Source organism: Pelodiscus sinensis, chromosome 20 (genome assembly GCF_049634645.1).
Source record: "Pelodiscus sinensis isolate JC-2024 chromosome 20, ASM4963464v1, whole genome shotgun sequence".
NCBI lineage: Eukaryota > Metazoa > Chordata > Testudines > Trionychidae > Pelodiscus > Pelodiscus sinensis.
Window position 1 is genome coordinate 1,736,765 of NC_134730.1, and position 22,683 is coordinate 1,759,447.

The following is a 22,683-nucleotide window of genomic DNA, read 5'->3' on the forward strand; positions in this document are numbered from 1 at the left end:
AAACATAAGAGTGTTAGTCACTTGCTTTGTGATGCCCTCTGTCCACAGAACTCCCACTGATGTCAAAGGGTGTTCACACATGAACCTAGGTCAGTGTCTGACTATGAAAGACAGATTTGTAGCACAACTTGCCTGTTGATGTTTCCTCTCCATCTCCTCTAGTTCTGCCTCCACTTTTGTCTGTTTTTCTTTCACCTTCAGCAACTCCTCATCCTTGGCCTGAAGTTCTTCTTCCTGTCGAGTAACCTGCAGAAGAGGCTTCACCTGCAATGGAATCAGAAAGTGAGCTGTATGGACGGAGGAAGACGTGTAGCCTCATGTGCCACCTACTAAACCCCAAGCTAAGGAAAGTGACAAAGCAGCCGACCTTTGTGAAGACTCTCCACCACTGCCAGTGCCTTAGCTTCAGATACGCTGCACAATTCCTCTGCAGGACTTTTAATGCGCTTAGCTGCTGCTGCTTCTTTGCAAAGGCCCTAAAGGCAGAAAGAGAAAACAAAGTATATTTGTAGGTAGGGTGTCCATTCCGGAACACTTTTAAACTACGTGCTTCATTGTCAGTGGCTAACTCAATCTACAGGCAACAGAAGGAGTGATCATTCCTTGTCTAAAGAATCAAGCTAAAACCTGAGATCAGCATTCACGTTACAAAAACCCTTGTGATAGCCAACCCTCCGTGCCCAAAGTCCCATGAACTGCCTCAGAGACTGAATTCTCCCTTGATTCCTAGAGGTGGGTCCCTCCAAGTTAGGTCTGAGACATACTGGTGAGGCAGGAGAGTTTTTGCTGCCCTATCCAGGCTATTATTTCAAAAACCTACATTTTTAAAGCTACCAATACATCACCATACAAGCGGTAATTAAGATATTCAATTGTTCATTGTATTCCTTTGGTATATATGATCATGCCAATTCTCTTCCAGAATATGATCTGAGGAAGTGGGTCTGGCCCACAAAAGCTCATCACCTAATAAACCATATTGTTAGTCTTTGAAGTGCTACATAGTTTTTCCTTTTGTTTTAGCAAGACCAGACTAACACGGCTACCTCTCTATTAAGATATTCAATGGTACTGAAGATAAAATTTCAATTTCATATTGATCGCATCACTTATTCTTGCGAACCAAAAATAAACCAGCTGACCAAATATTGGTTCAATATTTCAAACCACTAATACAGCAGTCACCAACTAGTAGATCAGAGGCTCCAAGATCTACCTGTGGATCCTGACAGGGGATCCTGACTGGTTTGGCCAGGAAGCTCTCAAGCGCTGGCACTTCAGTTGCCCCTCCCCCACTGTCATGCTGCTCCTGCCTTCTGCCTTGGAGCTGCCCTCCCAGGAGCTTCCTGCTTGCTGTGCAGGGTGTGGGAGAGAGAAGGGGGGCACTGATGTCAGGGTGTCCCTCCTCCTTCCAATTCTGTACTCTGTCTCCACAGACAGAAGGGGATGGAGGGAGCTTGGCAATGCAAATCTGTCACTTATATACACACTGTCCTTCACTCTTATCTTCCAACCCAACACATACGAGGGGGGTTGTTACTACTTTCACTGCTTGCAAAGTGTGTTATTTTTGTTATTTGACAGTCTCTGCCCTGAAACCAACTAGTACTGCAGATTGTACCATTCACCATGAACACACTTCTTTGGGTTAAGTCTTCTTATAAATATCTATGTATTAGAACAATAAAGGGTTATGTTTTGACTTTAAAAAAAAACAATCTTACTACCTGGTCACTTAAGTTGCCCATTCACTCACTTTCTAGCCAGGTATCCTCTGCAGACAGCCTGGAAGAAGATGATGATGTCTGTGATTTTCAGATCCCGTTCTTCTTCTAAATGTGCCAAGACACCAGCTCGAAAAAAAATCTTACTCTGTCCAATTCTGTACAAGTTGGGATCCAGCTCCAATGCTCTGATCTAAGTGGGAGGCGAATTATTTATTTACCACAGAGAAGAAACACACACACACACTCATGGCTGCCAACCTTAAATGATTTACATCTAAATATTACTAAACGCTTACCATTCGTTCACAAGCCTGCTTGCCATCCATAAAACCCTTAGGAATTGCATTAGGAGTAAGGATCTCATATCTGTAAGTCAAGTAAAGGACAAAGCATTGGACCCAGTAATAAATCGCCACTAGCACACTAGCAAAGTGGTACCAATTTTCTCTTTATTTCTAAAGTCAGACTTGCCTCAAAAAAAAGGGAGAAGGAACTGGCAGACTCAACATTTTCCCCCAGCAGCCTGTGACAAAAAGTGAACCATCACTACCATGTGTACAGTTTGGAGAGAAGATATTGTTTGGAGGCAGGAAGCTTAATGTCCAGAAGCCAAGTCAAGGAAATCTGACATTTTAGACATTTAGATACTTTATTCTTATACTAGAGATGTAAAAATGGTTTTAAAAATGTAACCATTGTAACTGCTAAAATCGTAGCAGTTGGGCCTTAATGGTGAGGCTTTTACATCCCTATCTTATACCTGTGAATATCTAGTGTTTCAGAACTAACACAAAAGTACACAAAGAGGTGTGGGAAGTCTTTCCCTTTCCTCCTCCCGCAAAAGTTGTATGTTCAAAGTACTGATTTTTGGAAGAAAGACCAAACTAGGCCATTTACCCTGGGAAGCTCTGAATATCCAAACCCACTGGGGAAGAGCAATAGAGGATGACTAAAAGTTTCTCTAGACAGTCTTTCATTTCAAATGGTCCATTTAAAAAAAAAAGTATACCACTGAAAAAGAAAGCTATACCAAAAGGCAAGATTAAAAAACAAACAAAAACAAAAAACACGCATGACTGTGGGGGCAGGGGAGAGTTTAAAAGTTTGAGTTCCATTTTCAAAAGTAGCTTAGGTATCAAAACTCCTCAGTCATTTTTGAGAAATGGGGCTCTGGTGCTGTGTTACAGTTTTGCCACAAAAGGACAAGATGTACTCTTATTATCATTTCAGTTTCTCTATTCCTATAATATAGTCTGCATATTATAGTCAGCAGGCTTTTCTTATTAAAACCTATCTAAAGTATAGAGCCTTTGCACTCACATGCAAAAGTGGTTAACAGCACTGGGCAAAGTGACAAAAACATGACCAACCCTTGTTCACCTTCCTACTTAAAGAAATTAAAAAAAACAAAACAAAACATTTTTCTTCCTATACAGGCAGTCCCCGGGTTACGTAAAAGATAGGGACTGTAGGTTTGTTCTTAAGTTGAATTTGTATGTAAGCTGGAACTGGTACATATTGTAGGGGAAACTCTAGCCAAACATTTCTCCAGAGCTCAGTTTTATTCTCCCACACCTCACTTCCCTCAGTCCTTTATTCTCAAGCTGAGGTGTCTGCTGAGAAAAGCCGCTCCGCGTCTCCCTGGTCTGCTGGGGGGAAGCAGACAGTGCGGGGTTGCCTCACCCCGTTTGTAAGTAGGGATCCGATGTAAGTCGGATCCATGTAACCCAGGGACTGCCTGTAATCTGAATGACACTATCTTATTTTCAATATATATATATATATATATATATATATATATATATAAATAAATAAATTAAATAAAAATCACATTCTAAAGACATTTCAGGAAAAACAGTGTCTCTGCTGTTCTTTTAAAAGGTCTGCATCTTGGTGCCTGTATGGAGAATGGCTTGTAGCCACACAGGAAGAGACTAAAGATAGCAAAAGAAAGATGACTAGAGTTGGGAAGGGGAAATAGGAAGCATCACAAACACCCTGCCTTTAACACGTTAGCTTCAACTCACTCCCAGATCTCCTAAAGAGTGTTCCCCGCCCCATTTCCATTCAAGTTTAAACTAGAGAGATAATTGTAGAACCCAGGCTGTTCATACTGGTACCTCTGTCTGAATTCCTGGAACACTATCCTGTTTGGAAATCCCTGTCGACAAATCCTTATTCCTTCTAGGACACCATTACAGCGAAGCTGATCTAAAACCAGGTGCGGATCCAGTTTTCCAGCCTGGATAAGGAGACAAAGAATACCTTGATTCTCTGAACAAACATGAAGGAAGGATAGCTATTATAATTGTTCAAGACTTTGACTACACATGGAACACAGAAGAGATAGGCTGCCTATATGAGTATCTTAAATTCACTGCTAGTTTGGTGAGGAGAATACAGTAAACATAATTTATGAGGTCTCCATCCAAAACAGACAGTGATTTTCTGTGCAAATGTGACTAAGATCATAACACTGTGCTCAGCCCATACCCTCTTCTCGTGGTTTGGAATGATGCAGCGAACAAAGTTGGGATTAGTGTTTCGGAGAGTTGCCATGAGTTTCGTAAGAGATTCCTTGTACAGCTGCCCAACAGTACGAAACATGCCCTTCTTGGTCTTGTATGCAGAGCCAAAAGCAGTCTCTGTCATACCAGTAACTTGATCTAGGCCCACAATACGGTCCACTGGAAATGACAAGAAAATAAAATTAAAGCAGATCTTAACATTAGTCAGATCAAGATATGCAGTACACAGGAGTGACAGTGCAGCAGCAAAAGCTTTGTGTAACAAATGGTAGAAGATGCTATCAATAGACAAGGCAGTCACAGCATGTATTTGGAACACTATGCAGAAGCAGTGGAATTGAAAGCCACAGGATTACATGGCAGAATATTGTAGCTTTGACAACATCAGCTCTTTATTTCGAAGTTCTATATGCACCAATAAAGCCATTGTCTTTATTTTAAGTGACCTTTTTTGACTGATGAGCAAAAAAGAATTATTTGGAAACTGCAGATTATGAATGATTTGAAAAACTCTTAAGTAAGGAAAAATAATTTAAACCTGAAAAACTGAAACTGAACTGCATGGACTCTACACATCTCTTAAATGAGACCAGTGATATATATGATCTATACAGATTGATATAATTAAATAAAAACCCTGATGTATACTGGAGACTAGCTGAAAAGACATTTCCTTTCAGCTGCTCTAAATATGGGCACGCTTTCAGTGAAAGAAAGGGGAGATGAATACACCAGAGTTTTGCAAGGCCTTAGTTATTTTACCAGGTTTTTATGTCAACTTGCACAAAATTCTTCAGCAAAATGTGCAATAGGCTTAAAAGTATAAGAACTGCACAGCATTTAATAAAAGTGTTCAAATATTGCAATAAAGTATCAGAATAGAGACTTCAGATGAGAACAAAATTCAAAAAACATTCAGTATCTTAACTTTCTCCTAGATATCGCTATAGCCTTTTCTTCATGGAGTGTAAGTCTGAATGTAACTCAAAAGCTAAGTTTCCAAAGTGAACTAACTCTAGACACCCTTTTTATTTTTATTTCTCATCCAAAAAGGCAGCTCAATACCTTAATGCTAGGAGCTGGCATTTCTTATTGAACTCTCATATAGTATGCACTCTTAACTAACATCAAGTCCAAGCTAACCATTTAGAAACAAGTACTTGGACTCTGAATGAATCTATTTAAAAATAGACATGTAGGTTTTAACAAAACAATGCGTGCAGAATTGGTTCTATGTAGTTATTTCATAAAACACTGTCATTTATAAAACTTTGTATCTATTTCAAATTTCTCATTTTCATATTACATAGGTTCATACATTCCAAGCTCAGATGGGAACACTGATCATCTTGTTTGACTTCCTGTAGATCACAGGCCACAGAACTTCACCAAAATAATTTTTAGAGCTGATCTTTTAGTAAAGCATGCAAAATTAAAAAAAAAAAAAAGTTGCCAGTATTAGCAAGTCCACCATGGTCACTGGTTAATTATTAAAATGGCTAGTTACTTTGTTAAAAAATTATCACTTCTATCCTATCTGAATTTGTCTAGCTTTAGCTTCCAGCCACTGAATCATGTTATACCTCTGACAGGCCTGCTGATGGGGGAGTGGGGGCAGCTACCCAGCTGTTTAAAAGGGCCCAGGGCTTCCAGCCACTGCCTCTACAGCTGATGTGGCAACAGCTGGAGTCCCAGGACCTTTAAATTGCTGGCAGAGCCTTGGATGGTGCATGCCAAGTGGCACTGAAGAGCTTCCTAGGGGAGACTTGTCCCCAGCTCCACCCTTCTGTCTGAGAACCCCACCCCTTCTGGGGGGCATGGAACCAGCCACCCGACCATGCACAGGGCCCAGTAAAGGCTGTTGGCCACCCTAACCTCTGACTGATAGGCTGAAGAGTCCAATATCAGTGCAAAATACAAAGGTAAAATAACCTCTCTGCTCCTATTTATGCATTTCAAGATTGCATTACCCTGTTTTGGCCACAACATCACACTGAACTTCTGTTCAGCCGATTACCCTGTGAAGCAGTGACTCTGAAAAAGGTTTGCGGGTCATGGTGGATAGACTTCTCCATTCTGCAAGTACCACTTACACTGTTCTATTGCTCAAGTTGAAAGTAGAATCTGAATGTTTATGGCATAATGAGTATGGACAATATGGTCACCATTTAGAAAGTGCAGCTCAGTGACAAGCAAACAAAGTAAGTGGAAACTAGAGCTCAAATTTTACAGCTAGCTATTTAAATTAAGCATGTGGTTTAGTTGAGTAGTTCCACTAGAGTCAATGGGACTACTCCTATATGTGAGCAAACATGCATATAGAGGCTTATGTCCTAAACGTTTAGCTGAAAACAAAATGCACACTAAACCAGAAGTGGGGTTCAAAGATCTCTTTAGCCATACAACAGGATATGCAAGAAACCAGCAGTTTTTCAAATATTAGACAGATACTGTGTGCAAATGAACAACAGCAACAACTGAACACACAAACTTGTATTTTGTGTGATTATGATAATTGAAGGATTAAAATTGTGTTTCTATAACCCAAGTTAGATATCTAGTTATACCTGAAAACTACACACACACACAAAAGACTGTTCTTCAAACTATTTAAAAAAGCCACACAGGTAAAATAATGTCAAATGACTCACGAAACGTTACAGTGGTAGCGTAAACATTTCAGTAGCCTTGGAAAACTCTACAACAGTGTTTCTCAACCAGTGGTATGAGTACCCTTAGAAAGAAGTCTGAAGGGATGTGTCAACAACTGAAATTTGGAGAAAACTGAACTTTTGTTTTAAGTTTTACAGCGTTTTATTACTTTTGTACTTTTTACACCCAAAAATTTCATCGGCCGCCTGGCTACAATTAAGTTGCTTAACAAAATGATAGAAAAAAATTGTGTGTCTGAAAACTGTAGATATTGGGGGTACTTACTACTATTTTTTTAAAGGGGTACTTTATAAAAAAAAAAGGTTGAGAAACACTGCTCTACAACATAAATTTAGTCTTACTTAAGGAAATTGAAAACAATGAGAAGTAATGTAAAGCAAAACTTCAACATAAGGGTACCATTGTAAGTGGGTTTTTGTTTGTTTTTGGTTTAACTTTCACAAGCTCTCAGGGGTAGGAAGTACTATTAAGTGTTCTGGATGAACTTCCTTATAAAGATAAACTGCAAATATTCACTCAATTCCTCAAAAAAAAAAAAAAAAAAAAATCGAGGGAGAATTTGTAGAAAGAGAAAACAGCATTATAGAGCACTATAAAGTGAAAGCAAGTTTAGAGGTTTGAAATGAGTTCCTTGCAATCCACTGTCCAAGTGGAACGTGTGAATATTTACATAAATGCTATACGTCAAATTACTTTAAGCACATAAGTGTTAAAATACTTTAGTATTTTTCTCAAAAACTGGGCTGCGAACAAAGATGAGAATACTGAAAAGCTTACAAGTAATTTCAAATATCTGAAGCAATCAGAGTATTTTTCTATAGGGGAAGCAAGTAAGCATCTCAGATAAAACTAAAATACAGTAATAAAGATTTCAGATTAAAAGGTTATGTGTGTGCAATTGCAATTAAATAGGTACGCACTCAAAGTCACTTGCCTTATGGAGGTATCTAAATTTAGCATGAAATGAACAGATCGTGCAAGCCTACAAGCAAAAACGGTTTTCCTGTAGGTACACTCCTGCCTTTAGGAGACCTATGATTTAATATACATTCACCTGGTGCATCATGAAGACCAGTTATATTGTCATAGAAAGATGCTCTTTGAATATTCTGAATCTCTAAGGTAGAGAAACAGCAAAAACAGAAAGACAGAAGAGCAGATACACAAGACACTTCAGTTAGTACACAGAACACATTTTAACGCAAGCAAACTTTAAATTGTGCTACAAAAGCAATTAGGCAACACATATTCCATGCAATTTAAGTCATCTTTAGATTCAAGTTCTGAATATTAGAACTGACATGTTTTTAGGGGAAAGTGGATTTATTTGAAAGGAAAAAAGTTTAAGACGACAGATTTCTGGCTAATATAGCCACTTCATCTGTAGCTGAATTACAAAAAGTGTTCTTCAGCCTATAGATAAATATGAAACTCAGTACTGACCATATTGCTTAGGTGTCTTCTGTTTCAAAACAGACAATGGTTTACTCCCAAAAATGAAAGTGTAGCATAATACATACCAATAAATATTTAAAAAAAAAAATCTCTGTTCTTGCAAAGTGTTTATATGGTTAACTGTGCTTCCTTATTTAGTGGGAATTCTGAAATATGATACTTCATCTGATGTGCGGATAATTAGCTAAATGGCAATGTCAAGTCCATGGGGATAATATTGCTTAAAGTGTTTTAATGAGATAATTGCAATTTGCTTGAAAAAGATATAGGTATATGGCCCACTATTACTGACACAAAGCCTAATACAATGTGTTTTCATGAAAACATTGTTAAGCAGCAGCACTACCAAAAGTGGCACTGCCTGTTGCTCTTTATAGCAACTCTGAATCTAACTCCAATGAAGACTTTCAGATACGACTCTCAGGCCTGGTTTAAACTACATGGGAAGGTCAAAATAAGATACACAACTCCAACGTATCTTAAATCCCCATCCGTATAGTAGGAAGTCAATCGGAGCAAACGCTCCTATTAGCTTCCCTTACTCCTTGCGAGGACTAGGAGTTCCAGCATTGACGGGGGTCCCTTTAAGTTTGATTTAGTGGGTTTCTACTGCACCGATTAAATCGAACCCCAGAAGATTGACCGCTGCAGCATCAATCTTTCATATAGTGTAGACAACCCTCACAGTAATAGTTAATATATGGCGATGAAAAAGCAGCTAAATTAAGAGATGGTATATGCGCACAGGACTAAATTCAGGGTCTAGGGAACAAACCAGCTCCCTCTGCTTGTAGTTTTGGCTGTTTGATCAGGATAAAGCAGCTATTATTTTCAACTACAGACCAGTAAAAGGAGTATAAAGACGAAACCCATCCAAACAAGATGACACCTCACATTCTAATGAAATCTGAACTTAAATACGGTATATTCTCTTACCATCCTTCCAAAGCTCTGCAACAAATTTGTCAGAAGACTGATGCAAAAGGGTAGCCACATTGTCATTCAGAGGGTCCATGTTCTTCATCAGCCACTCATCTGCCTTGTAGTCTACCTGTAAAAAAAGCAAGCAAAAGTTGTCCAAGGGGAGTTACTGGGACACTGCTAATTTGGGTTTTGTTAAACAGAAAACAAGAGTTTACAAAAAGCTAATTGCGAAGAAAACACCTGTAAACAGTGTTCTCTGAATTTTCCTCTTCAGCTTTTTTTCCCCCTCCAGTTGATGTTTATGTGACTGAGTGTGCTGTCAAAAGAGAACCAGACTAAGTGCTATAAAATGGGAGGGATGTTGATATTGGGTAATAGAATAATTGAGTAACCACATGAATTCTTATTGGTTACTTGACTATTCAACAGTCCCCGGGGTGGGGCCAACAGCCAGTGTGCTCCAGCTCCCCTCTTGGGGAGCACCCTGCTACCCCACACTACTGCCTCTATATCAGAGGCAGCAGCGCAGGGTGCCTGGCAGAAGCTCGCTGGCAAGGGAAGCCAGTTTAAAAACCAGCTCCCAGCACAGACCAGCTGCCTACTGCCCTGCATTGCTGCCTCTGATAGAGGCGGTTGCGTGGGGTGGCAGCAGCCCTTGTATACAGGGAGTCAAAGCTCCCCAAAAAACAGAGGCTGCTACTACGAAGCAGCTTCTGCCTGTGATGAGCCCAGGCTCAGTGCAGACAGAGGCTCTTCCAGGAGATGCGGAGCAGCCTCTGACCATGTGGAACTTGGACCCCCCCCAGACAGGAGCTACTTTGTGGTAGCTTCCCCTGGGGCAAGTGGCACCATCGAGGAGATGCTGGGGGAACCAGCCTGCTTCTCCCTCCCTTGCTGCCTCTATCAGAGGCAGCAAGGGAGGGGAAGAAATGTGAGTAGTCAACAGGATTAACCAATTAGCCTAGGCTAATCAGTTAATCATCTAGTCAACTACATGTTGACATCACTATAAAAGGCATTTTCAAACATTAAAATTTCACACACACAAAAAGAAAAAGTTTGCTTTTACTCTCCATATTTTTCCATCTTATTTGCTGGTTAGACACACAAAGTGAGTGAGGTCAGTGTCAGATTTATGCACAAGATAAATAAGATACAGTTCAGGACATCAGATTATGAGGGACCTCTAAATACAAAGAGATTACCAGTTTTTAGTTGTATTGTCAACTATATACTGGTATATATGCAAATATAAAACTTAATTATTCCTATTTTCATTGTTCCTTCTGTTGGATTAATATACTTTTTGGCAATGCTATGGAGCCTCCTAAACGTGAGACAGTTTAGGGCTTCAGCATGTCTTAATCTGGCCGTGAGTGAGGTCATATCTTTCATTAGACCAACTTCTTCTGAGAGCCAAGCTTTGATGCTTGTAACAATGGTATGTAAAACATTTTCAGACAAGTTATTGTTAAGAAGAGGGTTTACTGTGGAAACATCAAAATAACTAATGTAAAAGAAAAAGACTCCAATTAGTGCAACTAAATTACAAAGATGAGTAAATTAAATATTGGTTGCAAAGAATTGATACTTTTAGATTTGGATGACTACTGCAATTAGACAAACTGTTATTTAGCAATACTGTAAATAAAGAACGCATACATCTTGATAGTTCCACAGAAGACTGAGGTGATATTAGAAGTACAGCTCAGCAGCCGCATACTGTTTTGCAGTTAATCTTTCAAGACCACAATTTCAGAAGTTAGATGCCCTAGATACCTTTACAAATTTGAGCATCAGCTCATAGAAAGATATCAGTCTCCTAAAAAGGACTTAATACGGCCAAGATTTCACCAACTGTGAGACTCCATACATTTTTTATTCCATAATTTTGAAAGTTTAAATCTCTTCAAGTGAGTCTGTTTAATATCTTCTTACAGGTCTGCCACTGTAGCTTCTGATCCAGTAATAGGGATTTTAATACAGCTTTCACAAGTATCTTTTTAACAAGAAAACTAAACTGTTCCTCTATTTGAGCTTGTATGCATGTAGCTGAATATTGCTGAAGCTTAAGCAGATTTTCCTAAAACTAATCTATTTACAACACAATAGTACATGTTGGTCAACATACAACCCATACCTTCCCTGCATAATGAATAATGCAGAAGTCAGCCTTGTCTTTGAGTTGCCTTGGTTTTTGGAATTTGGAGTGAGTTCCTTGTTCTTGGACCAATTTTTCCACAAATGTCTTGTCAGTTGCTTTGGGGAACCAACATTCTTCATCCAGCAAAGCCAGCACACCAGGAGGGTTTGCCTAATAAAACAAATAGTTGATGGATTTAAACAAGAATTCACCACAATTTCTGGTATTATACTTTTAATTAAGTCCTTTTAAATAATCTTATACACCACCCCTTTACAGTTCCAGGGGACAAAAAAGCTTCTACAAGCAAAAGTGAAAAAAGTTTGAGATTTCATTTGCTCAAGTCCCATTTTATTTAAATGCATTCAACCAAGGACAAACATAAGTCAGACTGTAATGAGTTCAAAGAAATTAATTCCATATTAGACTATCTACACATACTGTACATACTGAAAAACTTGCTCAGTTCTACAGTAATCTCTCATACTTTGTGTACAATAGTGGAGTTACAGAACTCAAATACTTGTCATTAAAAGCCTTATATGAACAGCAAAGTTCTACTTAAGTATCTATGGGCTTTATACATCCTCCTTACCCTGGTATCAGGACACTTCTCAATATTTAGCAGATTTATTCTTCAATGTTTAGCATATTTACCCTCCCCATCTATATGAAGCAGAGAACAACTTTTTTTTTTTCATTTTACAGGAGCTGATTAGTTTGATGGTATCAGTTATCTTTCCTAAGGGAACCAGATTCCTACATACAATTCTTAGGATGCGGGGGGAAGGGTAGAGGAACTAATTTGCAAAGGTTTACACTTTAAAACAATTCATTGTGAATTTGCAAGTCTCCACATTTTACAATATATGACTGAGGCCATTCCATGTCATGTGCCATGCAACTTTGTTACTGGAAGATTGAGGAATTTTGGCTCTTAAGCATGAGAAGGCTTAGAATATATCATTCTAAATATTGTTTACAGTGAAAACATGCACATTCCTTCCCTCAAACTTTACAACAGGCAAACTTCCACGGAGACAGAATCTGAATTCTCTTTTTGGATCTACACAATCATAGTGAAAAATGTTTTTTTAAAATTTCCCTCCCTGCAAACTAACTTTTAAAGAACTGGTTTATTGGATATTTGCTGCTCAGGATACAAGCATAGCATTACATGCAGCAAAGGCATATTAAAATGCGTTAAAAAAATATAACTTCATAACAATTGCAGCTCAAGTCAGGGAAAAAAGTCCAAAAACTGACTCAGATGAAAACGCTCATCACAACCTTTGTTATTATGCCACTGATCATGATTTTTGTGCATTTGTCAGCCTGCAAACTAAGTTCTAGGTAGGGATGTTAAGTAACAGTGATTTTCAATCAACTAATCAGGTAGTCGATCGAGAGGGGGGCGCTCGCTACCACCACTGCAGCTCTGTACTTTAAATGTGCAGACCCACCAGGGATTAGCTCCCAGGATGATACAATCCACAACTCAACAGTCGAGTACTCACTCAACTAGTCGCTTACATCCTTAATCCTGGGATTAAAAATCCATTTTCTTAAGCGGAGGGGAGAAACTCCTTAGCTCTGTTTTGCACTTCCTGTGAGTATGGTGCTGTAGAGATGTTCTGTAATGATACCTTATCTAAAAAACAAGTGTATGTTGTGCATTATCCAGATGGTCAAGTAGGGAAGTGGGAATAGCTCCTCGAGGTAAGTGCTCTTTCCCTGGACTCTCACGCTGCTTCTCATGCCATCTATAGTTAATTGGAGTGGTCTACTGTTTTCCAAGATTAGGGAACAGGAAGGGTCCGTTAGCCAATTGTAATTAGAAGACAGTGTCTCAAAGGACACTTCTTCAGTTTCTTAAAAGACCCAATCAAACACAAGGCAGATTTATAAGGTGAAATTCTGGTCCCATTGAAGTTGATGGGAATTTTACTAACATTCACTAACATCAAAAGGGGCCAAGGTTTCACCCTAAATATTCAAGAGTATCAAGGTTGAGCTACCACATTAAGCACCATAACACCATGACATGATTAGGCTGGAAAATGAGCAATGAGGACTTGGCTGGTATTAGAAACAATATAAATAGTAGACCAAGGTACAGTAAAACTCCATTAGTCCGGCATCCAATGCTCTGGGACTCCTGATGGTGTGCCGGACAGGCTTCCCCCATTCAGCTGCTGCTGAAACTGACCAGCAGCTGAATCGGGGAAGTCGGGAGCAGAGCAGCTGGGGTGCTGCCGGGTTGGTCTCGTAGCACCGCCCCTCAGCACTGCGGGACCAACCCGGCAGGACCCCAGCTGCTCTGCCCCAGGGGTCCCCGATTCAGCCGCCGCTGAAACAGATCAGCGGCTGATTCCAGGAAGCCGAGGCAGAGCAGCTCTGCCCCGGGCTTCCTGGAATCAGCCACTGATCTGTTTCAGCAGTGGCTGAATCGGGGACCCCTGGGGCAGAGCAGCTGGGGTCCTGCCGGGTTGGTCCCGCAGCACTGTCCTTTGGCGCTGTGGGACCAACCCGGCAGCACTCCAGCTGCTCTGCCCCAGGCGTCCCCAAGAGTAGCTGGGGTGCTGCCGGGTTGGTCCCGCAGCCCCGAGGGGCAGCGCTACGGGACCAACCGGGCAGTACCCCAGCTGCTCTGTCCCAGGCGTCCCCAAGAGCAGCTGGAGTGCTGCTGGGTTGGTGCCATAGCACCGCCCCTCGGCGCTGCGGGACCAACCCGGCAGCACCCCAGCTGCTCTATTGCAGGCATCCCCGATTCAGCTGCTGCTGAAACGGACCAGCAGCGGCTGAATCAGGGACTCCTGAGGCAGAGCCGGACTATCGTAAGGGGGGCTATGAGAGTCTGGGGTGGCATCCCCTCCCACCCCACTCCAGACCCTTAATAGCCCCCCCCTTCTGATAGTCCAGCATATCTGATAATCCGGCACCCCCTGGGTCCTAAAGGTGCCGGATTATCAGAAGGTTACTGTATTTAGTCCCATACGACGAGAACAATGCACTCTTCCTCACACACAAACAGACACAGGATTACTTGACAGTGGGCACAGGACACTAAAATTAGTATAAAAATAATGGGATTTGATCTTCAAGTTAATCCAGGTCCTGAGACTGTTCCACAAGAGGGCCTGTACCTGGTCCAGAAATCCACAAAAACAAACAAAACAAAAACCACCATACACACACCCACACATCAACCCCCAAACTTACAGGTCTTTCTATTAAGTCAATGCAGGGTTGCAGATCAAGTCCAAAATCAATGAAATTCCATTCTATGCCCTCACGCTGGTACTCTTCTTGTTCTAAGATGAACATGGTGTGGTTGAACAGCTGCTGCAACTTCTCATTGGTGTAGTTGATACAAAGTTGCTCAAAAGAGTTCAGCTGTAAAATATTTAGAGAGTTAGAAGAATAATTTGATGGCAGAATTTATAAAATATCACCTGCTACATTTGCAAGTAGAATTGGTAGGGCAAAAATCTGATCGTATTGGGGGCTAATATGCTAACATCCAATAAACAAAATATTTTTAATATACTAAGACCAATTTTTATATAATTTCAGACCAAAAGTTACAAAAGTTTGATTCACCCACAAGATGTTATTCTTATCTGCAGTATGCTCTGACTGCTATATTACAGGAAAAATCCACAACTGCAGACAAATGGTCACATAGGGGCGTGCAACTCTGATTAGACTAGAGACCTGTGGCTTTAAACATTTGGAATAAAAAATTAGCAGAGCCAGAACCTTAATACATTAAAACGAATCAAATCTGTCTATAGATTTTAGAAGTGTGAATCTGTCCGTTTGTCCACCCATGAATCTGTTTAAGAATTCCTCCTAATCAGTAAGATCTTAGAACCACCAAATTCGGTGTGCCGCTTCCTCTTCTCCTATCTTAAAGGAAGGTCAGGGTTTGGCTGTGCTAGGGAAAAAAAGGAAGTGCCTGGAACGGGACTGTTTTCCCTAACATGGAAAGTAAGGGGACTGTTTGGAGGGACGCCATACTACAGAGTGACCACTGGAGGCAACTGGACTACCAAGCTGGGGCTGGGGCTGGGGCTTGTCAAGGGGCCAGTTAATTTGCTCCTACCCCACCCCCATCCCCCTGACCTTGGCCACAGCACTGCAGGGAAGGAGCCCGGCCATAAACCGGTGGAGGGGGAGAAAGGGCCCCTGCCAGATGGCTCCCTCTTTTATCCCCCCTCAGACTGGGAAGGAGGAGTGCCACCAGGGCTGGCCTGCACAGCCTCCTTCTGCCCTGGGAAGTGCTGGTGGGGCCCACCCTACAACCCTTGCCACCCGAGGCACCCAAAAACAGGCCACTGGGCAGGGTGTGCAGCCCCCGTGCACCCCAGGGACAAGCTGGTGGGCAGGATGCAAGCCTCCACTCCGACCCCTGGCCAGCCCTGGGAGAAGCCTTCAAGCCTCCAAGCCTTCCTCCTCTGAGCCTCCCATCTGCCTCCTTTCAATCTGCTGCCCAACTCCCACATCTCCACACCCTATTCCTGAGTCCCTTCATGCCTTGAGCTCCTCCTCACCTTCACTCTTTTGCACCCCCACATCCTTAGCCCCTGCCCTGAGCCTCTCATCAATACTGCACCCGGACTCCTACACCCCATGCTCTCTGCCTCTAGCCCTGAGCCCCCCACATCTGCAAGGTTCTGCCCTGACTCGGGCAACCTCCACACCACTAGCTTCATGCTCTGAAGGACTTGGGCAACACTCAGTAAGTCTTCCAGTGCTTTATATATTTTTTACTGCATCCTTGCAGCAAATTGCTTTACAAGTTCTTTACAATTTGATTGTTAGCAACAAAGGCTATGTACAAAGTGACAGGTGGAAACCAGAATTTCAAACCATTTAGTAGTTTCCTATAACTGGCTCTTTGGCATACCTCAAAGATTTCAAATCCAGCAATATCCAGAATTCCAATGAAAGATGCTCCCTGTCGTTTTGTCCTATCCAGGGCTTTATTAATGCGGTGAACAAGCCAGCGGAAGAGGCGCTCATAGGTGGCTTTTGCTAAGGCTTCCACTGCAAAGTCTGCCTAACAAAGTTACAATGTATTAAACATTTATTTCTTCTCAATGAGCCATCAAAAGAACAAGGAGATAGATGTTATTACAAGTAACTGCTAAGTGAACTCAGCGGCTATGTCTACATTGGCCCCTTTTCCGAAAGGGGCATGCTAATTTTACAGGTCGTAATAGGGAAATCCGCGGGGGATTTAAATATCCCCCGCGGCATTTAAATAAAAATGTCCGCCGCTTTTTTCCGGCTTTTAGAAAAGCCGGAAAAGAGCGTCTAAACTGGCCCCGATCCTCCGGAAAAAAGCCCTTTTCCGGAGGATCTCTTATTCCTACTTCAAAGTGCCTACTTCAAAGTAGGAATAAGAGATCCTCCGGAAAAGGGCTTTTTTCCAGAGGATCAGGGCCAGTGTAGACGCTCTTTTCCGGCTTTTCTAAAAGCCGAAAAAAGGGGCGGACATTTTTATTTAAATGCCGCGGGGGATATTTAAATATCCCCCGCGGATTTCCCTATTACGACCTGTAAAATTAGCATGCCCCTTTCGGAAAAGGGGCCAATGTAGACGTAGCCAGCAAGTTTACTTCAGTTAATTCCACTTAGGAAAGAAAACAAGCAGCAGAAATACAACATGGTTGATTAAAAGTTACACATTTTAACCTATTGTCAACAACAAAATGGCACTGGAATCAAGATCAGTGGAAGGTCAAGGAAAGGGGAAAAGTTGTTACTGTCTACACAGTCTTGGGTTTTTTTTGCCATTGAAGAAAATACTAAAACAGAATAAGAGGCAACAAAGAACAGATATCAATAGGAGCTAGCCTCAACAGAGTTTCCTGACCAAAGCTGAAAAGTTACTTTGGATTAATTGTAGCTTCATTTTATTTTTATATGACAGAACTTACTTGTTCTTTGGTTTGAGCTTTCTGAACGTAGTCTCTGCCAACTTTAATGCGTGGTGTCAGAATAGCTCGAGTAAATTCCATTACATTCATTCCCAGTAGATGGCAGAGTTTCTGTGCAACTGAGGTTGAAAGTAATAAAGTTATTCACTTAAATACCCCATACTCTTCAGAGCAACTGGCCAGAACATTAAGGAAACAGGCCCTAGAGAACTTGAATCAATAGCTGTTTCAAATGACTCTACTCAGTACTGAAATCAGAAAAAGTACTCAACCTCGTAACAAAAATAAAATGTCCCTATCATTACAACTAGTGTCTATCAGGAATCCCAGAACCTGGGGGAGCACATCATATATATAGTAGCCCAATGTCCGACTCTGACACTGAAACACTGGCTGTTCCCTCTGAGCGGTGCTGTTGCCTCCCGCCATGGCGCTCAGCTGACTTCTGCACCGCTCAGCCAGGCGGAGCAAGCGGCCGTTTGGGGTCTGCGCTCCCCATGCAGCACGTCAGTAGGAGGAGAAGAGAGAGAGAGGCTGTTTGCACTGCTTGCTCCCACGCGGCGGCCTGGGTGAGCGGCACAGAAGACAGCTGAGTGCCATGGCGGGATGCAAAGGGAGGCGGGACGGTGATGTACATGCCCAGGAGGCAGGGCCTGGACAAGCATGCATCCCTGACGGAGACAGAGAGAGCGGGGAGAGAGGCAGGAGGGGGAGAAGAGAAAGAGACGGAGAGAGAGGCAGAAAGCGAAGGAGAGCATAGAGAGAGAGGAGGAGGCAGTAGGAGAAGGAGGAGGAGAGAAAAAGACAAGGAGCAAGAGCACGGAGGCTCAGGAGAGAAGACTGATGTGGAGAAGAGACCTGAAAATCCCATCTTATGACGGGCTAATTGGCTAGTATAACATATTAGTGAATCCCTGTTTGAGTGCAGCAAATACCAGTTTAGCTCAGAAAATTGTTAGGAAGCCCTGAGCTGAATATTGTTGGTTTTTAATGAAAGCTCATTCATTAGTCTGATTTAATATACCAGATGCCAATGAGTGTACGTCTACACTGCAGCTAGTAATGTGCATCCCTTTTTGGGTAGGCAAGCCTGCCCAGACCTCCTAAGCATACACTTTGGTGGCTAGCCCAAGTTGTGGTTGGCTATTTGGGGACAACCGTAGGCTACCCCACTATTTTAGTGGATTTGCTCAAGCAGAGCGCTAGTACTCATATGCCTACTCAAACCGGGAAGCAGGCTCCACGTTGTAGTGTAGACATACGGCTGATTAGAGAAACTGCTATGTTTCAGTGCAGGTAGGCATACCAGTGCCATTGCAATGGCTTTTGGGGGATGGGCCACATCACAGCAGTCAATGAAACAATGCTTTCACCTAAAGCAACTGGTATAAGAATATTGGAAGCAGATCATCAAACTGAATGGACCAATGATTTTTCCTAGGTTGGCAACACATACACTACTTCTACTTTATTTTCTTTCAATGCCAATCCTCTTTCCTATGCATATTTTCGGTTAACAGATTGGGTGTTTGTGACTTAAGAGTTCTAAAAATGAATCTGACACACACTACATTCTTAGCCCTGGGGCTAAGTGTTCTCAAACGTGCCAGCTTCTACACTTTCTCAGAAGGAAATCTAGCAAATGAATATTTTAGTCCCTCTCATCTTTCTATTATGATGATTTGGCATCTCCCCCAATTTTGTCTTAAAAAGAAAAGGAAACCCTTTTTCTGGGGTAATCTTGGAATGGGAATATCAGAATCAATACTAATGAACACATCCTTTTTTTCCATTCCCTTTGCTATTACAGAAGATATTTCCCAACCCCTAAAGGCCCGGATTTTGTGCTTGGTCATGTACTTTTCCACATGGGTTTACATCAAACATTCAGAAGTATGATTTCAGTCTACTGCAATGCAGGAGAAAATGGATGTTGAGTACAGCATACTAAACAATTACTTGAAAATACAAAGATGGGTTTCTAGAGCTATGGTATTTCATTACAGATACATGAACAACATGAGTAACTAATACTAAGTTAAAAGTAAAATCACATGGACAACTTAGATTCCAAAGAGAGGTTAATCTCAATGTTTTAGAGGAGCTAGGTTACATTTTGAGATAACATATGCATTGACTCTTCTACAGGTTGCACCTCTCTCAATTGGGACTCCCTGGTCTGGCAGGACCACAGATGTTGAAGGACTAAAGAGACCCAGAGGCAAGAGGCCTGTGGGGGCCAGGAACACAGCCAGGCTGGCTTCAGGGAGACCAGTAACAGGAGTCTGGCTGAGCCTGTAGCAGGGTGATTGGAACGTCCGTGGACTTCGATAGGGCAAGTCTGCTGTGGTGGGGTCAGAAGCCCCATCAGTGGGACCACAGGGCTGCCACAGCAGGGCTGGCAGAGCCAGAAGCCCAAGCTGCCCCAGTGGGGCTGACAGGGTCAGGAACTCTGGCAGCAGTCTGTTAAGGGGATGGAAGGGGAGGTGGCGGGAGTCCTGGTGGCAAGACTGTGGGCTGGCAGGGCCGATGCTGCTGGGGTGAGGCTGGTGGGGCCTGGAGCACCAGCAGTGGGGAAGTGGTTTGCCACAGTGAAGCTGAGCGCCCCAGCAGTGGGACCGTGGGCTTCCATGGCAGAGCAGCAGGGCTGAACGTGAGTGGGGAGCCAGTCAGGAGGCAGGCCAAGAGTGGAACAGGGATGGGGAGGCTGGTGGCAGGGGAGCAGAAATGACCTCTTCAATCTAGCAAAATCCCTCCTTCAGGACCACTCAGGTCCTCAGGGAGCTGGACCAGGGAGGTCCTACCTTTAGTGACATGAAAGGAAGAAGGTGTAACTATAAGCTTGATTAATAGATTCTTGTCAATTGACAGAACTATCCTACCATGTTTTCAGCCTGTTTCACCCTGAGAGTAAAGGAAATGCAACCATCTTGTTTGCTTAAATAATTTTATCCTTTAAGAGAGGGTGGATTTACAACGTACCCACAGTACTTGCCCTGACCAATCTGCCTTCCTCAACATAATTAAGATGTGCTTGTTTTCCTCCTCAGTCTTATTTTAAAAATTCTCTTAATCCTTTAAGGGCATGTCTACCCTACCAAGTTTTGTCACCAGCCCCTTTTGGCGACAAAACTACAATAGCATTTACACTGCAATGCAACAAAAGTTGAAAAAACCACACAGTACTGGCAACAACAAAAATTCACTTTTACAAGGGTCTACCAAATATTGACTACCCTCTGAAGTATTATAATGAAAAAAATAAATACATCACTGATATACCACCCTGTCATTTCAGAAATAATACTGACTAAATACAATGTTTCTTATATTCTGCCACATCACAAAGGAAGTTTGCCTGGCTTCAGGATTCTTTTGGTTGGCAAGGTAACTACTGTCAAGAACCAAAGATTTAAGGACACCCCTTTTTTTCTCCTGGGTGTTTAAGTCTTTGCTGAGACTCAATTAATGAGGCTACAACCAAAATGATTGTTCAAAGTTAAGGAGCAGTATAAAGAGCTTCAATAGTTTATGGACTTCAATAGACGGAAGTTTTAATGCCTGTGTGAAAGAGTATAAGAGGAGTAGACTATGGGAGAGTTTTAGTAGTTCCAGTTTACTAATTACGGCCTCTCTCTGGCAGAGAACTTTACAGAGGAAATTCAGAAAAAGAGACTGACTTTAGAGGATATATAATGCACAAATTATAAACAGAAACCTACAACTAATGTCATTAAATGGCACACAATATAACTAGTTTACCTGTATTTTCTGGCATGGAGGCCTGATCAGTGTTTCTTTCCTTCTTGAAAGAAATGTTACCAAATTGGAGTACTGAAGACACCACTTTCAGCATTGCTGTGTTAAAAGAAAGATATGGTATTTTCTTTTAAATTCACCCCTCTCCAATATTGAGCATGCATTCAAAACTAGTTATAATTATTATTGTACTATGTATCACCATCTTTCTTGCTTCTAAGCCAATTTCAGTTTAAACTGGAAGATTTGTTTGGTTGTCAACATTTGCTTTTTATTTTTTGTAATTTTACACAAAGCAAATACACGGAAAAAAATTTTTTTTAAAAAAAGACTTAACTTACACAAGATTTCTTCGTGAGAAAACCCCATGATGTGCATGGCTTCCATAGTTTCTTGAAAGTTATCCTTATCTTGCTGTCCAGGAATGGGGATATAGCCATTGGACAAAAATCTATAATTGTTAAATCCTTCAAGAAGCAAATCAGCTGTAGTGGAGGAAAAGTAAAAGCTTTGTGCACAAGGACAATATTTAAACAACAACTTAAACAAATGGACTACCAGATGCATAAACATTTAAATAAAAAAAGGATTACAATCAGTTATCCCAAGTTAGGAACTAGTTCTTCAACACTCTTCCATTTTTATAGCGTTCCAGAAATCTGCTTCCTATGATCTTTAATTTAAAAGCCCAGTAACCAACAGCTTTAAGATGCCTTTGTAAATTATTGGATTAGCTCCTTGCATTGGGCATGAACAGGTCCCTGTTCTACATTGGGGTTACTGCATTACTGCTGTGATCCTCCATAGAATCACAGAACTGAAAGAGACCTCAGGGGGTCATCAAGTCCCGCCCCCTACCCAAGGCAGGACCAACCCCAACTAAATCAACCCAGCCAGGGCTTTGTCATTAAAAACCTCTAGGGATGGAGATTCCACCCCCTCCCTAGGTAACCCATTCCAGTGCTTCACCCACCCGCCTAGTGAAATAGTTTTTCCTAATATCCAACCTAGACCTCCCCCACTGCAACTTGAGACCATTGCTCCTTGTTCTGCCATCTGCCATCCCTGAGAACAGCCACTCTCCAGCCTCTTTGGAACCTCCCTTCAGGAAGCTGAAGGCTGCTCTCAAATCCCCCCTCACTCTGCTCTTCTGCAGACTAAACAACCCCAAATCCTTCAGTCTCTCCTCATAGGTCATGCGCTCCAGCCCCCGAATCATTTTGGCCGCCCTCCGCTGGACCCTCTCCAATGCATCCACATCCTTTCTATAGTGGGGGGGGGGGGGAGGGGGGCAGAATTGGACACAATAGTCTAGAAGTGGCCTCAACAGAGCCGAATAAAAGGGAATAATCACTTCTCTGGATCTGCTGGCAATGCTCCTAATGCACCCCAATATGCCATTAGCCTTCTTAGCTACAAGGGCATACTGTTGACTCATATCTAGCTTTTCATCCACTGTAATCCCCAGGTCCTTTTCTGCAGAACTGCTACTTAGCCATTCGGTCCTCAACCTGTAACAATGCTTG

At 42.0% G+C, this 22,683-nt stretch overlaps 1 protein-coding gene across 3 annotated transcripts in view; it reads right to left on the minus strand.

Moving 5' to 3' along the window:
* Window positions 1–22,683, minus strand: part of MYH10 (myosin heavy chain 10) — a 146,865-nt gene that overhangs the window by 39,729 nt on the left and 84,453 nt on the right. For all 3 annotated transcript variants that reach the window (XM_075903464.1, XM_075903463.1, XM_075903462.1), the window contains 13 exons: window positions 21,499–21,642; window positions 21,161–21,256; window positions 17,399–17,517; window positions 16,363–16,515; window positions 14,673–14,846; window positions 11,448–11,621; window positions 9,320–9,434; window positions 4,221–4,414; window positions 3,848–3,969; window positions 2,024–2,093; window positions 1,757–1,917; window positions 368–476; window positions 133–264 (listed from right to left, as the gene is read on the minus strand). In XM_075903464.1, coding sequence (XP_075759579.1) covers window positions 133–264; window positions 368–476; window positions 1,757–1,917; window positions 2,024–2,093; window positions 3,848–3,969; window positions 4,221–4,414; window positions 9,320–9,434; window positions 11,448–11,621; window positions 14,673–14,846; window positions 16,363–16,515; window positions 17,399–17,517; window positions 21,161–21,256; window positions 21,499–21,642 — 1,763 coding nt within the window. The remainder of the gene's footprint in view (window positions 1–132; window positions 265–367; window positions 477–1,756; window positions 1,918–2,023; window positions 2,094–3,847; window positions 3,970–4,220; window positions 4,415–9,319; window positions 9,435–11,447; window positions 11,622–14,672; window positions 14,847–16,362; window positions 16,516–17,398; window positions 17,518–21,160; window positions 21,257–21,498; window positions 21,643–22,683) is intronic.